The sequence below is a fragment of the Colossoma macropomum genome, unplaced genomic scaffold (genome assembly GCF_904425465.1).
Source record: "Colossoma macropomum unplaced genomic scaffold, Colossoma_macropomum, whole genome shotgun sequence".
Taxonomy (NCBI): Eukaryota; Metazoa; Chordata; class Actinopteri; order Characiformes; family Serrasalmidae; genus Colossoma; species Colossoma macropomum.
The window spans coordinates 32,722,231-32,743,699 of record NW_023494785.1 but is presented as its reverse complement, the minus strand read 5'-3'; the positions used below and the strand labels follow the sequence as shown (position 1 = coordinate 32,743,699).

Genomic DNA, 21,469 nt, shown 5'->3' with positions numbered 1-21,469 from the left:
TCTTCTAGTCCTTAATCAGTGATCACAGGATGCTGCTCACAGGACACTGCTGGCTGGGTATTTTGGTTGGTGGACTATTCTCAGTCCAGCAGTGACACTGAGAAGTTTAAACTCTAGCAGCACTGTTGTGTCTGATCCACTCATACCAGCATAACACACACTGACACACCAACACCATCACATCAGTGTCACTGCAGTGCTGAGAATGATCCACCACCCAAATAGTACCTGTTCTGTGGTGGTCCTGTGGGGGTCCTGACCATTGATGAACAGGGTAAAAAGGGGCTAACAAAGCATGCAGAGACAAACCTGATTGCCTGGGGTCCCATATGCAGATGAACAATGACACTGGTGATGATGTATTTGTTACTATGGTGGAAGTGTGTGTGTGGGTGAGTGTGTGCGTATGTGTGAGGCAGAGATGTTGCTGCCTTTCACAAAGTCAAATCTGTGGCCTGTGACACAGGAAGAGCTGGAGGTGTGACAGGAAGAGAAAAAAACAAAAAGAACGAAATAGAGAAGAAAAGAAGCGTGTGCTGTCTGGAGTGCAGAAAGAGAGAGCAGAAGAGAAATGACAGAGATGCACGATGGACCACGTCCCACAGAACCGCTGACCCTGAGTCTGGAAGCATCACTGTAAAGAGTGAAGGCCTACTGATGAGCTAACATTCAACAGCCAGCATCTGACGAGGTAGGAGTGATAAACTTGCTGGCAGTGTGTGTATGTGTGTATGTCTGTGTGTTAGAGGTTATAACGTGTATAGTACAGAGGCTTAACGGTGAGGTTTTGATCGCTCTGCTGGACTCCCCTGACCTTTAAACAGTGCTAAGCTCGCTCTGACTCAATGTTATGAAATTGTTAGAGTAAAAGGAAACGTCAGAAATCAAACAGCCACTTTAACATCGTGTTATTATAGTTCAATGCAAATGTATGCCTTGTTTATGCTGTCTACCCTGTAGCCTTATTGTACTCTTAAGTAGAGGAAAGGTGCTATATTGCTGCTTTCTGCGATTACAAATGGTGAACGCTTCTAACAAAACAGCATGATAAAATAAACATCAAACTAAAATGAATCCAAATAAACATAAATCTACATTAAAACCGTGATGGTAAGAAATAAAACTACAATTCTGGTTCGTTATACACTATAGCCTCTACATATGTGGCTCATAAATGTTATACAAATGATACTAGCGACTCATTAGAGCTGTATTGGATCAAGAGGGCTACAATCACTGATTCTGTTATGGCAGGCGAGCAGCAGCACCTCAGCCTGACTGTTAATATACTGCTGCCTCCTACTGCATATAACAAGCTGCAGTAACGAGCAGAATTACAATCATGGTTAATTATGAAATTAAAGTATTATTTTTTTTTGAGTGATTTTGTGAATTTGAGTGTTTGAATACCTGCTAAATACCAAGCCTGTTAAATGCTGCTCAGGCCAGCCCTAGTATAGGTGTGTTAAGTAGTATAATAACAGTAAAATAACAGTAATAATCTGTCTATTGGCTGCATCTTATCTGTCTGTCTGTCTGTCAGTCTGTCTTATCTGTCCTGTGTGATGTTGAGCCCTCTGTGAACACTTTGGGTGGAGTAAGAAGGAGGGAGATTGTTCTGTCTGTCCTTGTGGGGTTGAGAGGTGGCGTGGTCAGCGGATAGGTAGGGTACTTAACTGCATCACAGCCTGTGGTATATCATATTACTCTGCTATTAAATCCAAATTATAATAATAATTTTTCTTGTCGCCTAAGGGGGAGGGGTTAAAAAAAGAGCCAAAAGAAAGATGCTGTATAAATGTGTTGTTATTATTATTAGAAGTAGTAGTAGTAGTAGTATTGTTGTTGTTGTTGTTGTTGTTGTTGTTATAACTTTGTAAGAATGTATTTAATTAGTTATTTAATTAGTTTCTAAAATTAGATTTTCACCTAAATAAGCTTAAAATAAAGCTTAAAATTATAAATGGTTGCAAAGAAATAAATTAGGAAAAAAAGGAAGTGCTCTCTCTCTCTCTCTCTCTCTCCCTCTCTCTCTCTCTCTCTCTGTCACTATCTCTCCCTGTGCTGTAGTGTATCCTTTCTAATCTACACCACAGGCCAAAGGTCTAGAGACAAGAGCTTTTAAAAGTACTTTACAAAACACAAGGTTGTTTATTGACACATTTATCTAATTTAACCTCAGAAGTTTTGTGCGCTGGTTCGCAGCGCTGTCCTCTTATTGTAACATGTTTTAGGGGAAAAGCCTTCACAGTCTTTGTTGATAACTGTCACGCTGAGCAGCTTTTAATAATTCACAGACTCCTAACTGAGCACAGATGATTCAGCTCATCCAGCCTTCAGAAGCGTCTCGATCAGGTGTAGAATCTTCAGCGGCAAAACAAGACTCAGTTAGTTCCACTGCTGCTGAGAGTCTTTACTCAGAGTCTTCAGTTTTACTTTAATAAACATATTATTGTCCATTGTCCAAAAGTTTGAAAGCAACACTCTATACAGCCATGTGCAAAGGTTTGTGCACCCCTGGTCAAATGACATGTTGTTGATTTTAAAATTGACCAGGGCGTGTTCACACTTTTGCACACAGCTGTGTATAGCACTACACAGCACTGTCTTTTTCAAAAGATAACCAGCGGTAATACATTAGTTATGTCTTTTTTCACAAAGTGGCTTTTAAACATACGGCCTGACATGATGTCACTTTCAGTGACATGTCAGAGGAAGTTGAGCCTCTGAGTCGCCTTCTGAAATGACCTGTTCTGACAAGGACAGCACATAATTTCACTGGACATAAAGAGCCAGAGTGACAAAAAGAGGGACACAGAACAGTCTCAGCTCATAGTTTACCATCATAGGGATGATAGGGATTATTTATGCTTCATCTTAAATTATAAAAGCAGGACCAGAAAGATTACTTTAAAATACAGATTACTGACCACCTCTTAAAAATGTGGATAAAAATGTGTCTACAGACAAATGTCTTGGTATTGTGTTAGAGAATTATTTGACATTTAAGCCTCATATTTTGCAAATTGAAGATACAACTGGGATTTTATTTTAGGAAGAAGTGTTATTTATATTTTAGAACTAAAATGAAACTTGTTTCTGCTGCTTTTTTACCAGCAGTTGATTACGGAGATATCATGTATATGCAGGGACCTGTATTGCTTATGCATATTGGACACTGTTTATGGGGCCTTGAATTTAGAAACCGACTCCCTTAATTATTCCTAAAGGGGAATTCCAGTTTTTCAAAATTTCCCTATAATTTAGTCTTTAGTCATTGAGATGTACACAAAGTCATTAATTGTACAGAAACCTGCCAACTTAGATATTTACAGTGGTACTGATAGGAACCAGGGGTCACATTTAGCCTCAGATGCCTTGCATGTACCCCTCTACCATCAATGGCTTTAAAAAATAGGTTTTAGGCCTAATCCTTACCTCAAAACTTTCGTAAAGCAGTGTCTCAGACATCAGGCAGCATCTTCATAACCGTGCAACGTAATAACTTTCTGTGAGGGAAGCATTTAGAAGCATTAAACAATTCAGATGTCTGGTTTCTATCATCACCACTGTGAACGATTCAGACTCAGTAAGTTTCTCTAGAACCGAGCATTTCACAAAAAAAAACTCTTAGAATGACAGTTTACATTTTAACCATTTCATTATGCAGATATTTTGAAAAAACATTATGGTTATTATTATTTAACCATTGAGTAATCGCTGGAATCCATGAAATATATGTTTTAAGGCATGAACTCAGGTGATTTTCCTTTTTCCACTCACATCTACTTGAGCAGTTTTAAATTATGATGACCTCTTAATTATAGCTTAATCATAAATCCTTGAAATGTGAGGTTTCATATATGTTTAAGTATTACTATGAGTTTTTAAATGTTTTTTATTTATTTATTTATTTAGTTAGTGTTTTTTAGTTAGAAAAGCCTACACTGAAGATTTTAAGAAAATATAAGCTTTTTTAACACACTGTGCGATCAGTATGGGATTAAAAAGGTTTTACTTTTATCTAAATCATTTTATCAATCATTTCTGTAGCTGTAACAAATTAATTCCTTTTGTTTGCATCTTGATAATGTAACGCATGCAGAATTTTATATATTGCTGCTGTCGGAATAAACCTAATATCACAATTTATGTCATTTTTCAGTTTTGGCATAATTTGAAAGTGCCTGTTGCCCTTTACATTTTGTGTAAATTTTATGATGAATTGACCAAAAAAAGGCTCAAAGTGACTTTTAAAAAAAGTCTGGCTCCATTGACTTACATTAAAAGTAAAGAAAGTTTTTTCGTTCTCCTGTAAAGTTACCATTTTTGAGATACAAGGTTTTGTTCTGACAACAGTGATATATTCTGTTACTACACCAGTCTGTATAAATCATGAGCGAGGTTAGTAGTTCACAGAGTAGGAAGCCCATTTCCAAAACCAAATATAAAATCTCAGCCCCCAAAAGCTACCTTGTCAGCAGTGAGCTGAACCTTTCTACTTCCTTGCAAAAAATATAAATAATAAGTAAGTAAGATGTAAATAATAATAATAAAAATAATAGATGTAAATAATAATAATAAAAATTTCCATGCCTGACATGACAGTATTCTTTAGCTTTGGATTCTTGATGGTTTTTATTTAAGTTTGCAGCTTTTTTTTCTATATTTATTTCGTACATTTCAGCTGTCTGATTTTTTGTCGTCTGTATTGGGTAAATGTGCTTTTCAAGAGTGGATGCATGCTTTATAGGGAAGTGTAGCATTGGTTGCTGGGTTTATGTTAACCTGTGCTCTTGGTAATGTATGTGTAATCTTGCTGTTATTTTGTCTTGATTGGAAAAATAATGCATTTATTGCAGCGACCTGTCCAACACTGCGGTTAGTATGCTGCCACTTTGGTGGTGCTCAGCCCTCATGTAACCTGCTTTGATGTCCCTGACCACTCAGAAAAATTTAGCCATGTAGGGGCCCACCAAATATTTGTACCCAGTGGCGAATAACTTGATGATCTGGGCTTGATTGTTACGTCTGTGAAAAAATGTAGTACAAGTTACCAAAAATAACAACTTAAGTAGAAGTACAAAAGTAGCAGGTCAAAAAACTACCAAAGTACTGAGTAACTAACAAAACTGCAACACACCGTCTTAGTAGATCCAGCATGAATCAACACAGGAGCTGAAGTTGAGAGTCATGAGCAACAGAGAAACAGTTTAGATTAGTGGTTACCAACGATGGTCCTGAGATCTGCTTTCCTGCAGAGTCTAGTTCCAACTACAATCTGTCACACCTGTTCCAGCTAATTAACTCCCTCAGAAGTCCTTGATTGGCTGGATCAGATACATTAGAGTTAGGTAAGAAGGAATTTTTGAATGCATTTTTGATGCAGGTTGGAACTAAACTCTGCAGGAAAGTGGATCTCCAGGAGGAGGGTTGGTGACCACAGGTTACAATGCCCTCACTGATGTAAACTCCACTCCACCTCCTAGTTAGGTCCTCCCAGCATGACACTACCAGTGCTGGCAGGGTGAAGGCTAGCATGAGTTTCCTCCACCACATCTTTTCAAACTGCCGCTAATGCAACCATGATGGACATGGGTGTTGGTGGGGGGTTGGAGGACCACCCTATCCACCCAGAGAGAGCTAGGCCAATTGTGCTATGTTGGACTCCCAGCCACGGATGGCTGTGGGGGCTCAAACAGCACCGTTGATACTGCTTTATACTGGCTTTGCTACTTTGTTAGAAACCATACTAATATAGATGTACAGTTACAGACTCAGTCACCCTCCATTCATCAGTGGTCAGTTTATGAGTTTTTACACACCACAGCATCGCTGCTAGGTTGAGAGTGGTCCACCACCCAAAAATATCCAGTCAAGGGCAGCTCTGTAGTCAGAAACTGTAGTCTGACCATTAGTGAAGGGGACTAATAGTATTGCTAACACAAACTGAGCATCAACAGATGAGCTAAAGTCCCTAACTGTACTCCAACAAGGTGGAGCTACAAGGTATAAAGTAGCCACTGAGTGTGTTGACATCAGCTCTCAAAAAGTGGATATTATATTAATAAATCTCTGAGGCAGAGTGATCTCTGGAATGTTGATAATGTTGACATTAATGTTGAAGTGTTTTTACAGAAACCGATCAAATGTAATTCAAATAAAGTCAGTATTAGGAATGTTCACACAAAATGAACTTGTTTTGTTGATTATTGTGAAAATAAGTGAACAAATTTTCTACAGAGAACACACTTCTGCACATTTTAATACACATTTACTAGTTATTTGTTAAATTTAACATATTAGGGAAAAAAAATAAAACATAAAATGTGGTGCATTTTATGGGGTTTTTTCCCCAATATATTAAACTCAGCAAATAACTAGAAATTGTCCACTGACATAAGCACAAAAAAAAGGTTTCATTTAAGTGTGTTCTCTGTTGAGGATGTGTTCACTTATAAAATCAACAAAATGTAATTTGACTAGAAGCGTTCAAACCTTGACATATGACTGTATACTGTCTACTACTAAAACAAATTTAATGTCACCTTAATGTGGACGTGTTTGTTTTCGAATATTGCGTGTCGTTACCATAGAAACTGAGTGTTTGTTGCTGCATGTGGGTTATGAGGTTTGCAAGGTCTCCTCTGTCTAGCTCTTACACGCCTTTTAATTTCCTCTGTCCTCCAGCCATGCATGTGTGTGTTTGTGTACGGTCGTCTGAGAGCAAAAATGGGCTTTCATGGCAGAAAGTGCAGCAAAGCATGGTCAGCAAGTCTAGAGACATGAAACAGCTTCATTTTGTGAATTTTCTAAAGTGCTGTAGGGCTTATACACACTTAAAGATGGTTCTGCAAAAATTCTTCAGTAAAAAGAAAGGTTCTATTTAGAACCATGAGTTCTATATAAAACCATTTGCTTACTTAAATGGTTCTTTGCACGGTGAAATGGTTCTTCAGATTGAGGGAGAATGTGTTGTGTGTTGTGTATGTTTCTATACAGCACCAAAATGGGTTCTTATTATTATGTATTTTACCTAACAGTTTCACTGTGATTCCTTCAATAAAGAACACTGGCATAGAGCTGCTGCCACTTGTACACCCAGTCAAAGACAAATCTAGGACTTCCAGAACCTCATAAAATTGGTCCCACCCACTGGAAATAAAACCTTGATCGTTTTTCTCTACTGTCACAACAAAACTTAACAATAAAATGAGAGAATGACTATAGAACTTGCAGAATGTAAATACAACAGGCATAATTCTGTTAAATTAAACTAAAAATTTTGGATTGTTTCAAAGAAATAATTTGGACTTCTCTGAAGGCCTAGAGGTGCCTGAGGGTAGAGGTCTGCTTGGGACAGATTTTTTAATCACACTTCTGCCTGCTTCCATAGACATTCTGCACCATTTGTCCCATTTCCATCTCCAACCTAAAACATTTTGTCCCGCTCCCGCCTGCACATTCAGAAAGCTGATTTTCATCTGCAGTGGTCACAAATTAAAATGACTGCCACATCTCAGACTTTCCTTTGGCTGTCTTTATTGTAGTGTATTTGCCTTGATTAATAGCACTTTCCAGCTGTGCCCATTTGACTGTCTAAATGTTCTGCTACAAGAATGCTTTTTGTGTGTTGCCATGTTGCTTCACTACTATTTAGAATTAGTTTATTAATTTTAGTTATTTTGCTGTTAGATATTATTTATCTATACTAATTGTTAAGTGATTTTTTAATGATATTTAGGCTATTCATTAATTTGCAGAATTTATCTACACATATGTATTGTCCCCTGGGCTGGTTAAATGACTGCTACCGCACTGAAAATTAGTCTCATGCTGCATCTTCCCCTCTGACACCGATGCATTTTCTTGCTTTCAAACAGAGAGATGGACCAAAAGGGACACATCTTGGTGAACAAGTAGCAGCTTGGAAAAGTACACTCACGGACATACAGGACATACAGTATACACTCTGGGATGGAGAGGAACTTACAAATTCCTTGGCAGGAGGACTGCTACATGGATCTCAAATCCACTTCTCCAAAATCAGAAACTCGCAAGAAGATGGAGGGTAAACACACACACTCCCCGCTTACCCTGTCTCTATTAAGAATGTCAGTTCAGGTATAATTGCTGAAATTCTGGGATTGGTATCGGTTTTCTGTGTTTCTGTGTTCCTTTATCAGATGCTGGTTGGCTGCACAGGCATCAGAAATCGTTGCAGCGTTTTGTCTCTGTCTCGTTATTGATGGATGTGGTCAACCACATGAGGAAGTCAGAGCAGCTGAGTGCAGAGGACGCAAGCATGATTCAGGGCAGGGGGTCTTTAGAGGATAAAGTGCACACACTGGTCGAGCTCCTGCGCATCAGTGATCCACAAGGCTCCGCCCTCCAGGCTTACCTGCAGAATTCACATCCTGATGAGTACAACCTCGTAACTCTGCATGGTGAGTGCGTGGATTTGGGAATTTTTCAAAAATCAAGTCAACTCAGCTTGAGCCAGGGTTCTGATGGAAAACTGAGGACCAGCCAAGACCTATTTGATGTCCAAAGCTTGCTTCTGTAGTTTGGCACTGGAACTGTGAGGCTAATATCACTAACAAGTTGTAGACAAACGTTCATATAGATGTCAGGCTTGAAGAAGGCTGCTGCAAATATTTTTAGCCAAAGGGCATACTTCTGTACATTTTTACAGTGAACAATACAATAGAACAATATAGTATCAGAGGCCACATAAGCTGGTCTATTTGAGATTACATAACTTAAAGTGGTTTGAGGTAAGTGTGTGGTGATTTAGGCATATAATTTGCACAGTGGGGTGTAAGCTTCTACATAAGCCTCTTATGCTTACTAGTTTTCAGTGCAGCAAGCTTTTGACAAAACATGAACATATGTTCCCTGTGTTACTTGTTACTTTTGCATCACTTGCAAAACATAGAAGCACTGATGCATACCTTTTCATATTTTTTTCTTAATTTCGGTCCTTTTTTCCCTTTGTCCCTCTGTCTTCTTAGATTCTGTTGTTCAGCAACATAAGGCTGTCCTCCTGAAGCGAGTAGACACTGAAAGCCACACCCACCAAGTTACCAATCATAGCCCTGGCCCAGCCCTATTACTGGTTGAGGGGGTGTCTGACCTGCAGCAAAGAGAGCATGATCTCATTCAAGTGTCGGTCAACAGAGGGACAGCACCTTTGCATGGTCGTCCACTGGGACTGGATAGACTCCTTGCTCCACTGACGAGGGTCAGCACTGCCCCTCGGGTGACACTGACAGTAGGTGTGGCCGGCAGCGGAAAGAGCCGACTAGTTCACCAGTTTGTCCGTCTATGGAGTTCAGGGGAGATATACCCAGATCTGAGCTTGGTGATTCCTGTTGCCTGCTGGGAACTGAGCATTTTTGATCGGCTTTCGGTTGAGAGAATGCTTCGGTCAATCATTCCATATGATAATGTTGATGTGATTTTGAATGGTGGCATCTGTAAAGTACTGCTGATCTTCGATGGGTTGGAAGAATTCCGTACCGCTCTGGATTTCTCAGAAGCACCAGCTACCTCCGACCCTCGTCGTGAGCTACTGGTGTCAGACCTCATCACAAATATTGTCAGGGGCAATCTTTTGCCAGGGGTGACTCTCTGGCTTCTGTCAAGACCTGGCGTGGGGTCAAAAGTACCCGCAGGACTGGTGGACCGTGTGTCTGAAGTCCAGCCTTTTGCACACACACACATCCAGGATTACCTTACAAACTCCCGCACACACTCTCAGGAAAACTCTCACACGCCTTCTCGGTCATCCACTCCATCTGCTCCTCGCTCACGTACATCAGAGGACACTCCTCACCAGGTGTGGGATCACCTGAGTTGCCAGAAGCCTTTGCTAATCCTGTGTTCGGTACCTGGCATCTGTCGCATTGTCACAACAACACTGTCCCGCCTTGTAGGGGCAGAGTTGGAGGATGTGCCTCTTCCACGGACCCTGACAGAAATATATGCTAATTATTGCTGGCCGCACCTCACTTCTGCAGATCCTTCCAGTGGAAGCATCCGAAAACCATTGGCCACTCTAGGTCGCATGGCCTTCTACAGCCTGTTACGTCGCCGTCATACATTTAGTGAAGCTGAGTTACGAACATATGGTGTCGATGTCCCACCACCGCTGGGAACTCTGGGACACCGAGTCCTCCAGCGTGAGCAGAGCTGGTCATCAGAATGTGTATCATGGCGGTTTGTACATACCTCTGTGCAAGAGTTTCTTGGTGCACTCTACTACTACACATCTTCTCGACGAGGAATGTTTGATCTGTTCTCTGAAAGTGGTGTCTCATGGCCCCGTATTGGCTTCCCCAGTCATTATCGTGCTGCCTTGCAGAAAAGCAACGGTGCTGCAAACGGTAACCTGGACCTCTTCATGCGTTTCCTGTCTGGACTGTTGTCTTCAGCAGCGGGAGCTCTGCTGGGTGGAGCTTTGGGAGTTGGCCGTGAGGAGCAGGTGACCCAACGCACCATGGCGACGACCCTACTTCAGAACACTGTGGCAGGGTCAGGTGGCGAGGCGGTTAGCATGCGCAGCATTGCCACAGTGGCCTGCCTGGCAGAGCTGCAGCAGGGGGAGTGGATACGGTCAGTGGAGGAGGACCTAATTGGCTGTAGGCTGCGGGGAAAGCTGAAGGGTGGAGTGTGTGCAGTGCTGGCATACCTGCTGCAGGTGTCAGATGCTTGTGTTCATGAGACACACCTGTCAAACTGCCTAGACTCTGCTTCCCTCAAGAGACTCCTCCCACAGCTCCTGTACTGCAGCAAGCTACGGTAACGCTCACACTAATGACATGAACTACTTACAAGTAAGACAAGCAAGTCTGCTGTACAGTAGTTAACGAGTAACCTCTCAACGAACTTTTCATGTGGAAGCCAGCCATTCATGTTTTCACACTTGCACTCCCCTGTGAACCCTCAGACACTGTGGGTTGGAGTTGAGACATGAGGGGACTAAGACAGTTTCACACCAGACTTGATACAGTGTGCTTATTTTTAGAGCTAATACTAGTACAGTGTGTTCTTGGGCACAATCTAACCACAATAACATGAAGGTAAGAGAACCGTTAATAACAATTTGTAGGTTTGACTGTATGTTTGTGTTTCAGGATGGAAAATAGTGAATTTAAGGATGATACAATGGAGCTTCTGGGGAGTTTACTGAGTGCCAAAGACTGCCGTATTCAGTCCCTGAGGTATAGACATACAGCAACTCGCACACACACTTTCCTATTGATGGTGTAACCAGAATTTCAGTTGGGGGGTGGCTGATTACAGGTGGAAGGCAGGGTTTGGGAGCATTATGTTCCAAAAAATCACTATAGTGAGGATGACAACACCTAACTAGGCTTTTTCATTGTAGTTACCATATTTTGAGAGATTTTAAGTTCAACACACAATTGAAAACCTGACATTTAACTGTCTAGCTGACAGTATGCCACAGCGAGTATTGGCTACTTAACCAGTGGCTCTAGGTATTTTCACCATACCGTTGATGTCTGGGGTAATGGTTGAAGACCAAACAAGATGGTCTTGAACCATTTTTTGCATCATTGTTTTTGTTTTTTGTTTTTTTTGCATTATTAAACTTATTTTCTTTACCAGTGGTCAAATTTACTACATACTTAGCAAGTTTATACTGAGATCACAGAGTGATGCTATATGTACATGTTGACGTTGAAAAATGGCAGAGTTGGTGAAAAACTGATGATACATGACTAGTGGCGGCATGTTGCCATGTAAATGTTGCCATAGTGATAGCATCCACCCAAAATTGGTGATGACATAAAGAGAACTTTGTCTGTTTTATTTGTTTAAGGTGGAAATAAAGACACTCCTGCTGACTTGTATTATAAGAGCGCAACACAAATTACAGTAATACTTTACTTGGACAGCCCACTGCAAATGCTTATCTTGCCTTTAACTTAAATTCAACTATTTATTTATTAAATTCACCTTAATTTTCCCTAACCCAAAACATTAATCTAACCCTAACCTTAACCTCAACCCAAAATCTAAACTCTTACCCTGGTCCTAAACATAACCCTGGTACTAATCCTAAGCCGAATCATAATACTGTTGAGAATCAGCTGACTTTCATTAGATAGTTTGTTAATATTTTGAACACCTATAGATAATATATTGGGGGCTATTCAAATAAAAAGAGACCCAAAATTATGTTTTGTAACACTTTCAATGGCAATGAAAGACTTTCGTGCTGTCAGAAATCTAGGGGCTTCCAAGTAAGGGCCCTAGGACCCCAGGCCACCCCATGGCCATGCCCTTGTTGTCATATTTACTACTTCTCAAATACTTCTTCTTCTGTAATTTCTTTATAGTCAGTCATTAATTTGCATGTCTCCGTACTTGTGATAAAATACCTTTCTGCATATATGCATGCATGCAGGGTAAGAAGCACTGTTTAGACATAACTTGGCTGAGGAGTGTGTATGTTTGCGTGTTTGCGTGTTGTGGGATGGTTGTTACTGGTTTGGTGTTTTCTGCTGACGGTTTTTTCTCTCTCTCTCTCTCTCTCTCTCTCTCTCTCTACCTCTCTCTCTATGTCTATCTCTCTATCTCTATCTCTCTATCTCTATCTCTAGTTTGGCAGAGAATTCCATTAGCAGTAAGGGGATCAAGCCACTAAGTCGAGCTCTTTTGGTCAATCGCACACTCGCCATGCTGGAGTGAGTCCCCTTTACAGTGTATTTTGTGTCTGAGTATGTGTGTGTGTTACAGTGAAATAATGAGTGAGAGACAGTGACCGTACATATCCTTGCACATCTGTCTCTGTATATCGTCTTCAGACTAAACCATAATGTTATAAATTGGCTTGAGACAAGAGGAAAATGTATTAACTTTGAAGCTTTTTGTGTGTTAACCTCTTTTTATTGATAGTCTCCATGGCAACAACATTGGCACCAAAGGAGCAAAGGTATTGGCTGAGGCCCTGAAATTGAACCAGGTCATCGTGTCAGTTAAGTGAGTTTCCACTGAGAAGCATTACAGATATTATACATGTAGTGAGTCCTGTTAAGTTGGTTGTGACTCTGTAGAGTCATTTGTATGCCGTTATGGGAGATTATGTCCTACGGTATGACTAAAGGAAGAAAATGTTAATGTGGAAAGATTCAGTGTTTTTATCTGTCTAATAATAATGAGGATGCTACATGAGCTCAGCATTCCTCACCATGAAAAAAAATTTCTCACAAATGTGTACACATTATTAAAAAAGGAATGGGAAAAAAATAGTTACAATTAAACTACAGTTAACAAATTGAAATAGGCTGATGCCAGATAAGCCAAGTGAATATCCTAAATATCACAAGCAAACTATAAATGTTTGAATGAAATTAATGAATAAATAGTTAAAGGCATTGTCCAATAATGAAACTGGCTGATTTTAATCTAGTATATCCAATAAGAAAGTAGATTTTGCTGCATGTTACACCACAGGAAAGATTCTTTGTACCTTATGAGGTACAAATAGTCCTTGGTGTGATCATACAGAGTTTCTGAGTAACCATATATTGTTGTGTGCGTGTATATGTAGTCTTCAGAGTAACAGTATAGAGGATGAGGGAGCTCGAGCACTGGCCGAGGTGTTGCAGTCCAACCGGAAACTCACCTCTCTGAAGTAAGTCTGTGCGTCTGCTGTATGTAGTGCATTTAAATGAATAAATAAATGCCTTTATTTTACATTACCATTACCTTATCAGGTTGTTTTTCATATGTGGTCATGTTGCACTGCAGTGTTCAGAAGAACAGCATTGGCCCAGATGGAGCGAAGAGAATGGCAGACTCCCTGAAGAAGAACCAGATTCTGCAAGACCTCAAGTAGGAAGTGTGCCTGAGAGTTTGCGAGCGTATGTGTGTGTGTGTGTGTGTGTGTCTGTGTGCACATTTTTTGCAAGCATGCATGTATGCGCGTGTGTGTGTGGTTGGAGGGAGACCTGTATCCGCTTTGAAACCCACTTTACTTAAGACGTAAAATTGATTTTCTAAACTTACACCTTTTACAAACCTTTGTCATTTAGTAGTTCTTCTTTAGTAGTTCTTCCCTGGTTGGAGTTAAAACAGTAATTTAATGTAATGTAACAGTATTACAGAAATGTAAATATAATTTTCAGTTTTTAGATAGATACAATGCTATAATTTTAATTATCATTTACGTATACTAATTACATATACCGTAGTAAACAGTAGTAAAATGTGAGGCACAGTGAGGTGCCTGTATTGTGACTTTTTTGTGTATTGTTCAGTGTGTCTAGTAATCATCTGGGGGATCTGGGGACAGTAGCTCTGGCACAGGCTCTCGTGGTCAACCACACACTCCGCACTCTCAGGTAACACACACTCAGGACTGCATATTTACAATAAGTCATTCTAAAGATGGCAGTGGTAAACTGAGTGTCTCCATCAGTCTGCAGAGTAACTCTGTCAGTGATAAAGGGATGAAGGCTCTCACACAGGCGCTGCGCTCCAACAGAGGCCTGACCAGTCTGAAGTGAGTGTGTGTGCTCTCTTCTTTATTTAGTGGGGATCAAATGTCCCCATTTTAAAAAGAAAACATTGTGGGAACGTTCTGTTGATCCTCATGTGTGTGTGTGTGTGTGTGTGTGTCTACAGCCTGCGGGAGAACTCTATAGGAGTTGAAGGTGCCAAAGCCATTGCCCGAGCCTTACAAGAGAACAATACACTCACAGAACTAGAGTGAGTATTCATTCTCTCTCTCTCTCTCTGTTTGTCTCTCTCTCTCTCTGTTCCATGTAATAGTCAGTGTAATACGGTAAGGCTCTTCTTCCCGAGTTCAGTGGAATGAGCAGCACTGCTGGAGGGAGATTTTGTGGTCAGTGCTGCAGATGCTTTATCAGCTCTGTGCAATGAGTCTGACTCCATATCTGAAACCATCTGTCTGTGTGTGTTTGTGTCTGTGTGCGTGTGTATGTGTGTGTGTGTGTGCATGTGTGTGTGTGTGCGTGTGTGTGTGTGTGTGTGTGCGTGTGTGTGCGTGTGTGTGTGTGTGTGTGTGTCTGTTTCAGTCTCACTGCTAATCTTCTCCATGACGAGGGAGTGACAGCCATCGCTGGGGCAGTGAAAGCCAACAGAGCACTCAGATCTCTACAGTGAGTCTTACATCCATGTTGTCTTGTCTTAAGACTGGTCTTTTTAGTGCGCTGCTTTCTGAATATCACCCATTAATGCAGTGTTCAGGTTACACTCTGGCTTTTAGAGGGATCTATTCAAGACATGCTGAGATTTAGTCTGGTATAATATAGAGCCCCACATTATAATACAGTCTTTTGTGTTGTACAGTACAGTTAGGAATGGGATGGGGTGAGGTGGGGTGGGAGCTGACCACTGAACAATAACAAGCAACACAACATGTACCAGCTAACACCCGCATACAAACACAAGCATGAAAAAAGCTTTATACCTTTATACCCAGATAGAACCACAGGACAGAAACAAATAAGCTCTAACAGGAGAACTTCACATTGCACAGGCCTTTATTTTATATGTTGTACTTGGTGACACATGTGTCTTGTCAGAGAAGAAGCAGGACAGAAAGAGGTGGGAGAAATTGACCTTTTAGAGTTTTATTTGATTTAATCTACAGAATGAGCAGAAGTATAATGCCATAACTGACGCAGTGGTCTTGTGTATCTGTAACCCCCACAGACTTTGATTGTGTTTATGGGAGCCCAAGCCTCTTCTGGGGGAACCCATGTAATCTGAACACTGCACTGTTGTGAATAAGCCCTGCTGCTGTGTTGTTAGTTGTTATACAGAACACACAGTTTGGGCGCCCCTGGTCAAAAGACCTGTTTTGTTGATTTTCTAAGTGAAAATTAGTTCACACATCCTCTAAAGAGAACACACTTAATACACAATTACTGTTTATTTGCTGAATTTAACATATTGGGGGGAAAAAATAAAACATAAAATGTGGCCTGTGCAAAAAAAAATAAAAAAATCAAAAAAATCACATTTTATGTTTTTTATGTTAAGCGTTACAAATAAATAGAAATTGTGCACTAAAATATGTATGTAAATGCCATGTTTAAGATTGTTTCCTGTAGAACATGTGTTAACTTAATTTCACTTAGAAAATCATCAAAACATGCTATTTGACTGCAGACATTTGCATACGACTTTAAAGGTCAGAAATCTAATGATATTCTTCTACGTTCTACATCTGCATTAATGATTCACTTTCTCTCTCTCTCTCTCTCTCTCTCTCTCTCTCTCTGGGTCAGTCTCCAGTGGAACTTCATGAAGGGCGGTGCTGCTAAAGCTCTAGCTCAGTCTCTTCACAGCAACACAAGCATCCAGCTCCTGGAGTGGGTTCCTACACTTTCTACACTTCAACCACACCTCCATTGCATCAGTCTTTCAGTCTATTAGTTTTACTCTGTTAGTTTGCACTTACAGTACTGTGCAAAAGCCTTAAGCCATATGAGAAAACAATGTGTGTAGCTGTCACTAACCTTACAATCAGTACAAATGTACAAGCTGAAGGTGAGTACCATAGATCACTACAGCCATGGTGTTATTCACAGTAAGTGTTTTATTGCTTTTATTCAACACTTCTAAACAATAAAGAAAAAAGTAAAACAAAAAGCCCCAAACATCATATCAAATGTGCTTCAATATTGGCAGTTCCTTCCACCAAGAAAAAGGGATAGTAAAGTTATGAATAGAGCCATAAAAAAATAGACATGATGTCAGATTCAGCTCAGCTTTTTCAGTGTATGCCAGATTAACGTGAATGTGGTTTTGTTCTGGCCAGTCTGTAAAGTATACCACGGACCATCTTGTTTGCTGAATTGTAGTGCAGCGAGAAGTCAGGAACCAAACCTTTAACTTCTTCTGACTGTGTTCTTCTACCATCATATTAATGAACATTAAAAGAAATCTTTGTTTGTTTTAATCTGTGTTTATGTTTATTTATATTTCTTCTAATGTTATGTAGTGTTTGTACTGGCAGAAGTACACTTACTGCCAAGATAAATAGTTTTAAATAGTTTTCTTACTGCTTTTGCCCGACACTGTTGCTGTCTTAGACAGTGGAGTAAGTTACTGTATGCACTTCTCTCAGTTTGACTGTTTAGTGTTGTCTAAATCTCTAAATCAGTCATTTTATACCTCTACCAGCACTGGTGCACTATATCTAGATGATATTGCCTAATGTTACTCTATTATCAGTCTCCTACACTATATGCTGTCTGTATTGTGTGTTTGTGTACTGTTGATAGTTGCTGTTACTCTGTATTCATATATGTGTGTTTGTAGTCTGCAGGAAAATGCTCTGGGTGATGATGGTGTTGTCTCACTGGCTGGCGCTCTAAAGGATAACTCGTCTCTCGCAGTGCTCTAGTAAGTTTAAGACACATGTGCTCATGCATGCACACAGTTATGAGTGCAGTATGTGGTCTGCTGGAAAGCAGCACTGTCAGTAAATAGGCCAGGTTACGGACAGAGGCATTCATTTGAACTTCCTGTGTGTTTTACCTTATTGTACAGCCTTTAACATGTTAGATGTAAATGTTTAGATACGAAGCTCATGGACCTGGTTTGTACCTCACAGACTGACACACTCACTCAGAAGAAAGAGCGGTGCTCTGTATCAGTGACACTGTATATCCTCCTTAAATGATTTATTATTGGTATTGTACCCTCAGTGTCGTGTCTTCAGTGCCTTTAATTAGGGAATGTAGTTATGTTTTGTTGCGTTAAGTCAGTGGTTCCCAAACATATATATGTATGTATGTGTGTGTGTGTGTATATATATATATATATATATATATGCATGTATACATATGAGGTGCAATTGTGTAGATGCAATCGAACCTTCGATCGAACCATTTTTGGAAACGTGTGTGTGTGTATGTGTGCGCAGTCTTCAGGGTGTATCGGCGGGTAAAGCTGGAGCTGTGGCCTTGGCTGAAGCTCTAATGGTCAACCAAACTCTCCACACACTGGAGTGAGTCAATCTCTCTTGTTCGTTCTTTCTTTCTCCTTTTCTGTCATTTTCCTTCTTTGATACACTCTCCATCCAGAGTATTAGAAACGCCTACATTGTACTTTCACCCACAGCCACTTTATAAGCTCCATCTGCCTGACAGATCCACTGTATACAGCCATCTACATAATTATTGGCACCCATGAAGAAATTGGACAGAAACAATCACATAAAAATAAACAAAACATATAATGATTCAAATGTTCCACAAAAATATATGAATTAGCAGTCAGTTCAAATTACTATTAAGTACAATCAGGGTGATAATAAAAAACATTATTAGAACAGTAAAAAAAAAATTTCAGGAAGATGATGCATGAGCATCCCACACATTGTGTGTGTGGAGGGTGGTAAGAGAGACAAAGAGGAACCTGAATATCAGACTTTCACTGCACAGTTCAGTTTCTCAAAATCAAATTTCAAAATCCACTATCAGGCACCACCTCCATCACCAGAAGCATTTTGGAAGTGTTCCACGAAAGAAGCCTTTCCTAAAAGCAAGAAACAAACTGCAATGCCTGAACTTGTCAATGTCATTGAAACTACTTATGAAATGTGGTCAGATGAGACAACCTGAGACTAATTGAATTTTTTGGTCATGCACACTATCATCATGTCTGGCAAAAACAGGAACTGCATACAGTGAAATGCATCTGATGCCAATTTTCAAATATGGTGGTTGATTATTGATGCTTTGCGGCTGTTTTGCTGTTGGTGGTCCAGGAGCTCGTGTGAAATTTAAAGGCATAATGAATTCTACAAAACCAGGAGATTTTAGTCTAAAATGTGTCTGCTTCTACCAGAAGGCTGAAACATGTCTAAGTGGACCTTTCAGCAAGATAATGACCCTGAACACACATCGAAATCCACACAGAAAAGGTTGCAGGAACACAGAATAAAAGTTTTGCAGTGGGCTTTGCAGTCTTCAGATTTGAACCCAATTGAAAACCTGTGGTGTATTAAAGAGGGCAGTCCACGTGCAAATGATCAAAGAACATCAAGGATGTGGAAATGTGTGGAAATGAGTGGTCCAAGATCCCTCAACAAGTGTTCTCCAACCTTGTTAAACATTACAGAAAGTGGCTCAGTGCTGTTATTCTTGCCAGAACAGGCTTTACCAACTACTAATAATAGGGTGTAAATCTTTTTTGAAATCTGTTTTCAAGTAAAATTGAATTTTCATGAAGGGTGCCAATAATTCTGGGTTTGACTGTAGGTGTACAGTTACAGACTGTAGCCCATCTCTTGCAACCCTCTACCCCATTGGTAATGAACAGATTTTTGACCACAAGATCCCTGTTGATCTGATCTTATTTGGGTGGTGGGTCATTCTCAGCACAGCAGTGACACTGACATGGCAGTGGTGTGGCAGTGTGTGTGCTGTTGAGGGGGGTTTATGTGTCAGTGTAACTGCTAGGTTAAGAGTTCACCCAAAAATATCCAGCCAAGAGCAGCTCTGTGGTCAGAAACTACAGGATGGCTAACACAAACTGTGCATCAGATGGACTACAGTTTCTAACTATACATCAGTAAGGTGGAGCTACAAGGTGTTTCTAAAAAAGACATCTGTGAGTGTATATGAGTCATAATTTGTGTGCATAATTTGAAGTGAATCACATCATGTTCTCAGCCTCCGTGGCAACTCCATTGGAATGGCTGGGGCCAAGGCTCTCTCCAGTGCACTGAAAACCAACAGGAGTTTGAGAAGTTTAAAGTGAGTGCGTTGCTTTATGAGTGTTTATGAGTGGTTCTCATTTTACAAGCTTTTCACAGAATGAGCGTTTTTTTTAAATATGACCATATTCCCATGTAGTCTTCAGGAGAACTCTTTAGGAATGGATGGAGCTATCTTCATCGCCACTGCGTTAAGAGGAAACCACCAACTCACTTATATCAAGTAAGTATCTGTTAATGTTGATTAAATTGCTGAGGCAAAAGTGGAGATGTCCTAGCGCTCATCAAATCCAAGCTGTGCCACATGCTGTGCCAGGAGCCCTGTGGTAATGCACCTGACCACATTCCCCGCTAGATGGACTGAAATTTCTCTTGGGGTGCTATACTGATTAGTAAGGCTAGCCTGTATACTTGAATACTTGAGGAATTGTTTATTACATTAGTATTCGATTATCTCTTTAGCATACAGAGAAGGCTAAAAATAAACAAATTACAGCTGGTTTGGTTGAATGCACCATAAATTCAAGCTAGGCATCCACATCACCTCACCTGAGAGCGCAACAACCTACATCACTTTCTAAGTGACCACTGAAGCTAAAAGAGCAAAGATGCCTCACACATGTTGGTGCACAAACTATTGGAAGCAAATCACATGTTGGAACACTTTATCAGACAACAAGAAAAATGCTCAGTGCAAAATTTATGATAAGAGGCTGGTATATCACAGAGGCATGGCCAGTTTGAGGAATCATCTCAATTATGTAAGTAATGTCCTTTTGAGCTGGTTCCGGGTCCAGCAGCTGAGCGGGGTACCTACCAGGCCACTTCCACTCTTTGTAGAAAAACAGTGATAAATTGTAATAAACAAAATGGATTGTGATAAATAAATTGTTCATTCTAGTTAATCCTTAGCATCTATGTGACTCATAATAGCTGTATTTGAACAAGAGGGATACAATCACAGATTCTAAACCAACTTACAGCTGGGCTTCAGCCTGATTATTGATTCATCATTGTAATATACTGCCTACTACGTCTTTGGGCCAGCAGTGCTAATAAGTTGATCTTCAACAAAGACATGTAGAATGATAAGTGTTTGGTGTTCTTCCCTGGGATGCTGATACAGTCAATACAGTCTCTGTGACATCTGTGGTTGGTGTGGCCTAGTGAGAAACAGCGATGCTCTCCAAGAAGCAGACTTAGGTTTGTTTCCTCACCAGGACAAGCACACCACACTACATCAATAAGAGTCCTTGGGCAAGACTCGTAACAGTGCATTCACCTACATCTGCAACACGATTAAAGTTGCTATGGATAAGAGCATCCAGTTCAATGCAAGTACCATTCAACAAAATGAGAAAAGATTAGTTAAACTGTGTTAAAGAAAAAATGCAGACTGAAAAAAGTCTGAAAAAATGGGTCTGTGTGTGGAAATGTGATGTATATGTTTTGTGTTTGTTTCCTTTTTCTCAGTCTCCAGGGTAACGGAATCGGTGAGTCAGGAGCGAAGGTTGTTTCGGATGCCATAAGAGCAGATGCATCAGAGTGTGTGGTGGACATCTAAGACACACACAGCCAGACACGCACGCACTTAACATTATTTATTACTTTCTTCAGTTGGGTGATGCTATGGATAAGTTCAGTGTCTCACTGTATAATAATATATATTTTATTTTATATAAAAATGTTATACTTAAACTTTTTTTTTTGTTCGACTTTGTCATAATAAAACAAAACTGA

General features: G+C 40.2%; 1 protein-coding gene across 1 annotated transcript; it reads left to right on the top strand.

The window, feature by feature from the left end:
- Positions 1 to 516: 516 nt before the first annotated feature.
- On the top strand, positions 517 to 21,446 carry nlrc3 (NLR family, CARD domain containing 3). Its single transcript, XM_036591160.1, has 19 exons — positions 517 to 691; positions 7,884 to 8,071; positions 8,187 to 8,447; positions 9,015 to 10,803; positions 11,139 to 11,225; positions 12,633 to 12,716; positions 12,928 to 13,011; positions 13,583 to 13,666; positions 13,783 to 13,866; positions 14,292 to 14,375; positions 14,453 to 14,536; positions 14,659 to 14,742; positions 15,072 to 15,155; positions 16,290 to 16,373; positions 17,326 to 17,409; positions 17,933 to 18,016; positions 19,686 to 19,769; positions 19,869 to 19,952; positions 21,203 to 21,446. Exons 2-19 carry the CDS (start codon positions 7,978 to 7,980, stop codon positions 21,291 to 21,293), a joined length of 3,414 nt encoding a protein of 1,137 aa, XP_036447053.1. The 5' UTR covers positions 517 to 691; positions 7,884 to 7,977; the 3' UTR covers positions 21,294 to 21,446.
- Positions 21,447 to 21,469: the final 23 nt, after the last annotated feature.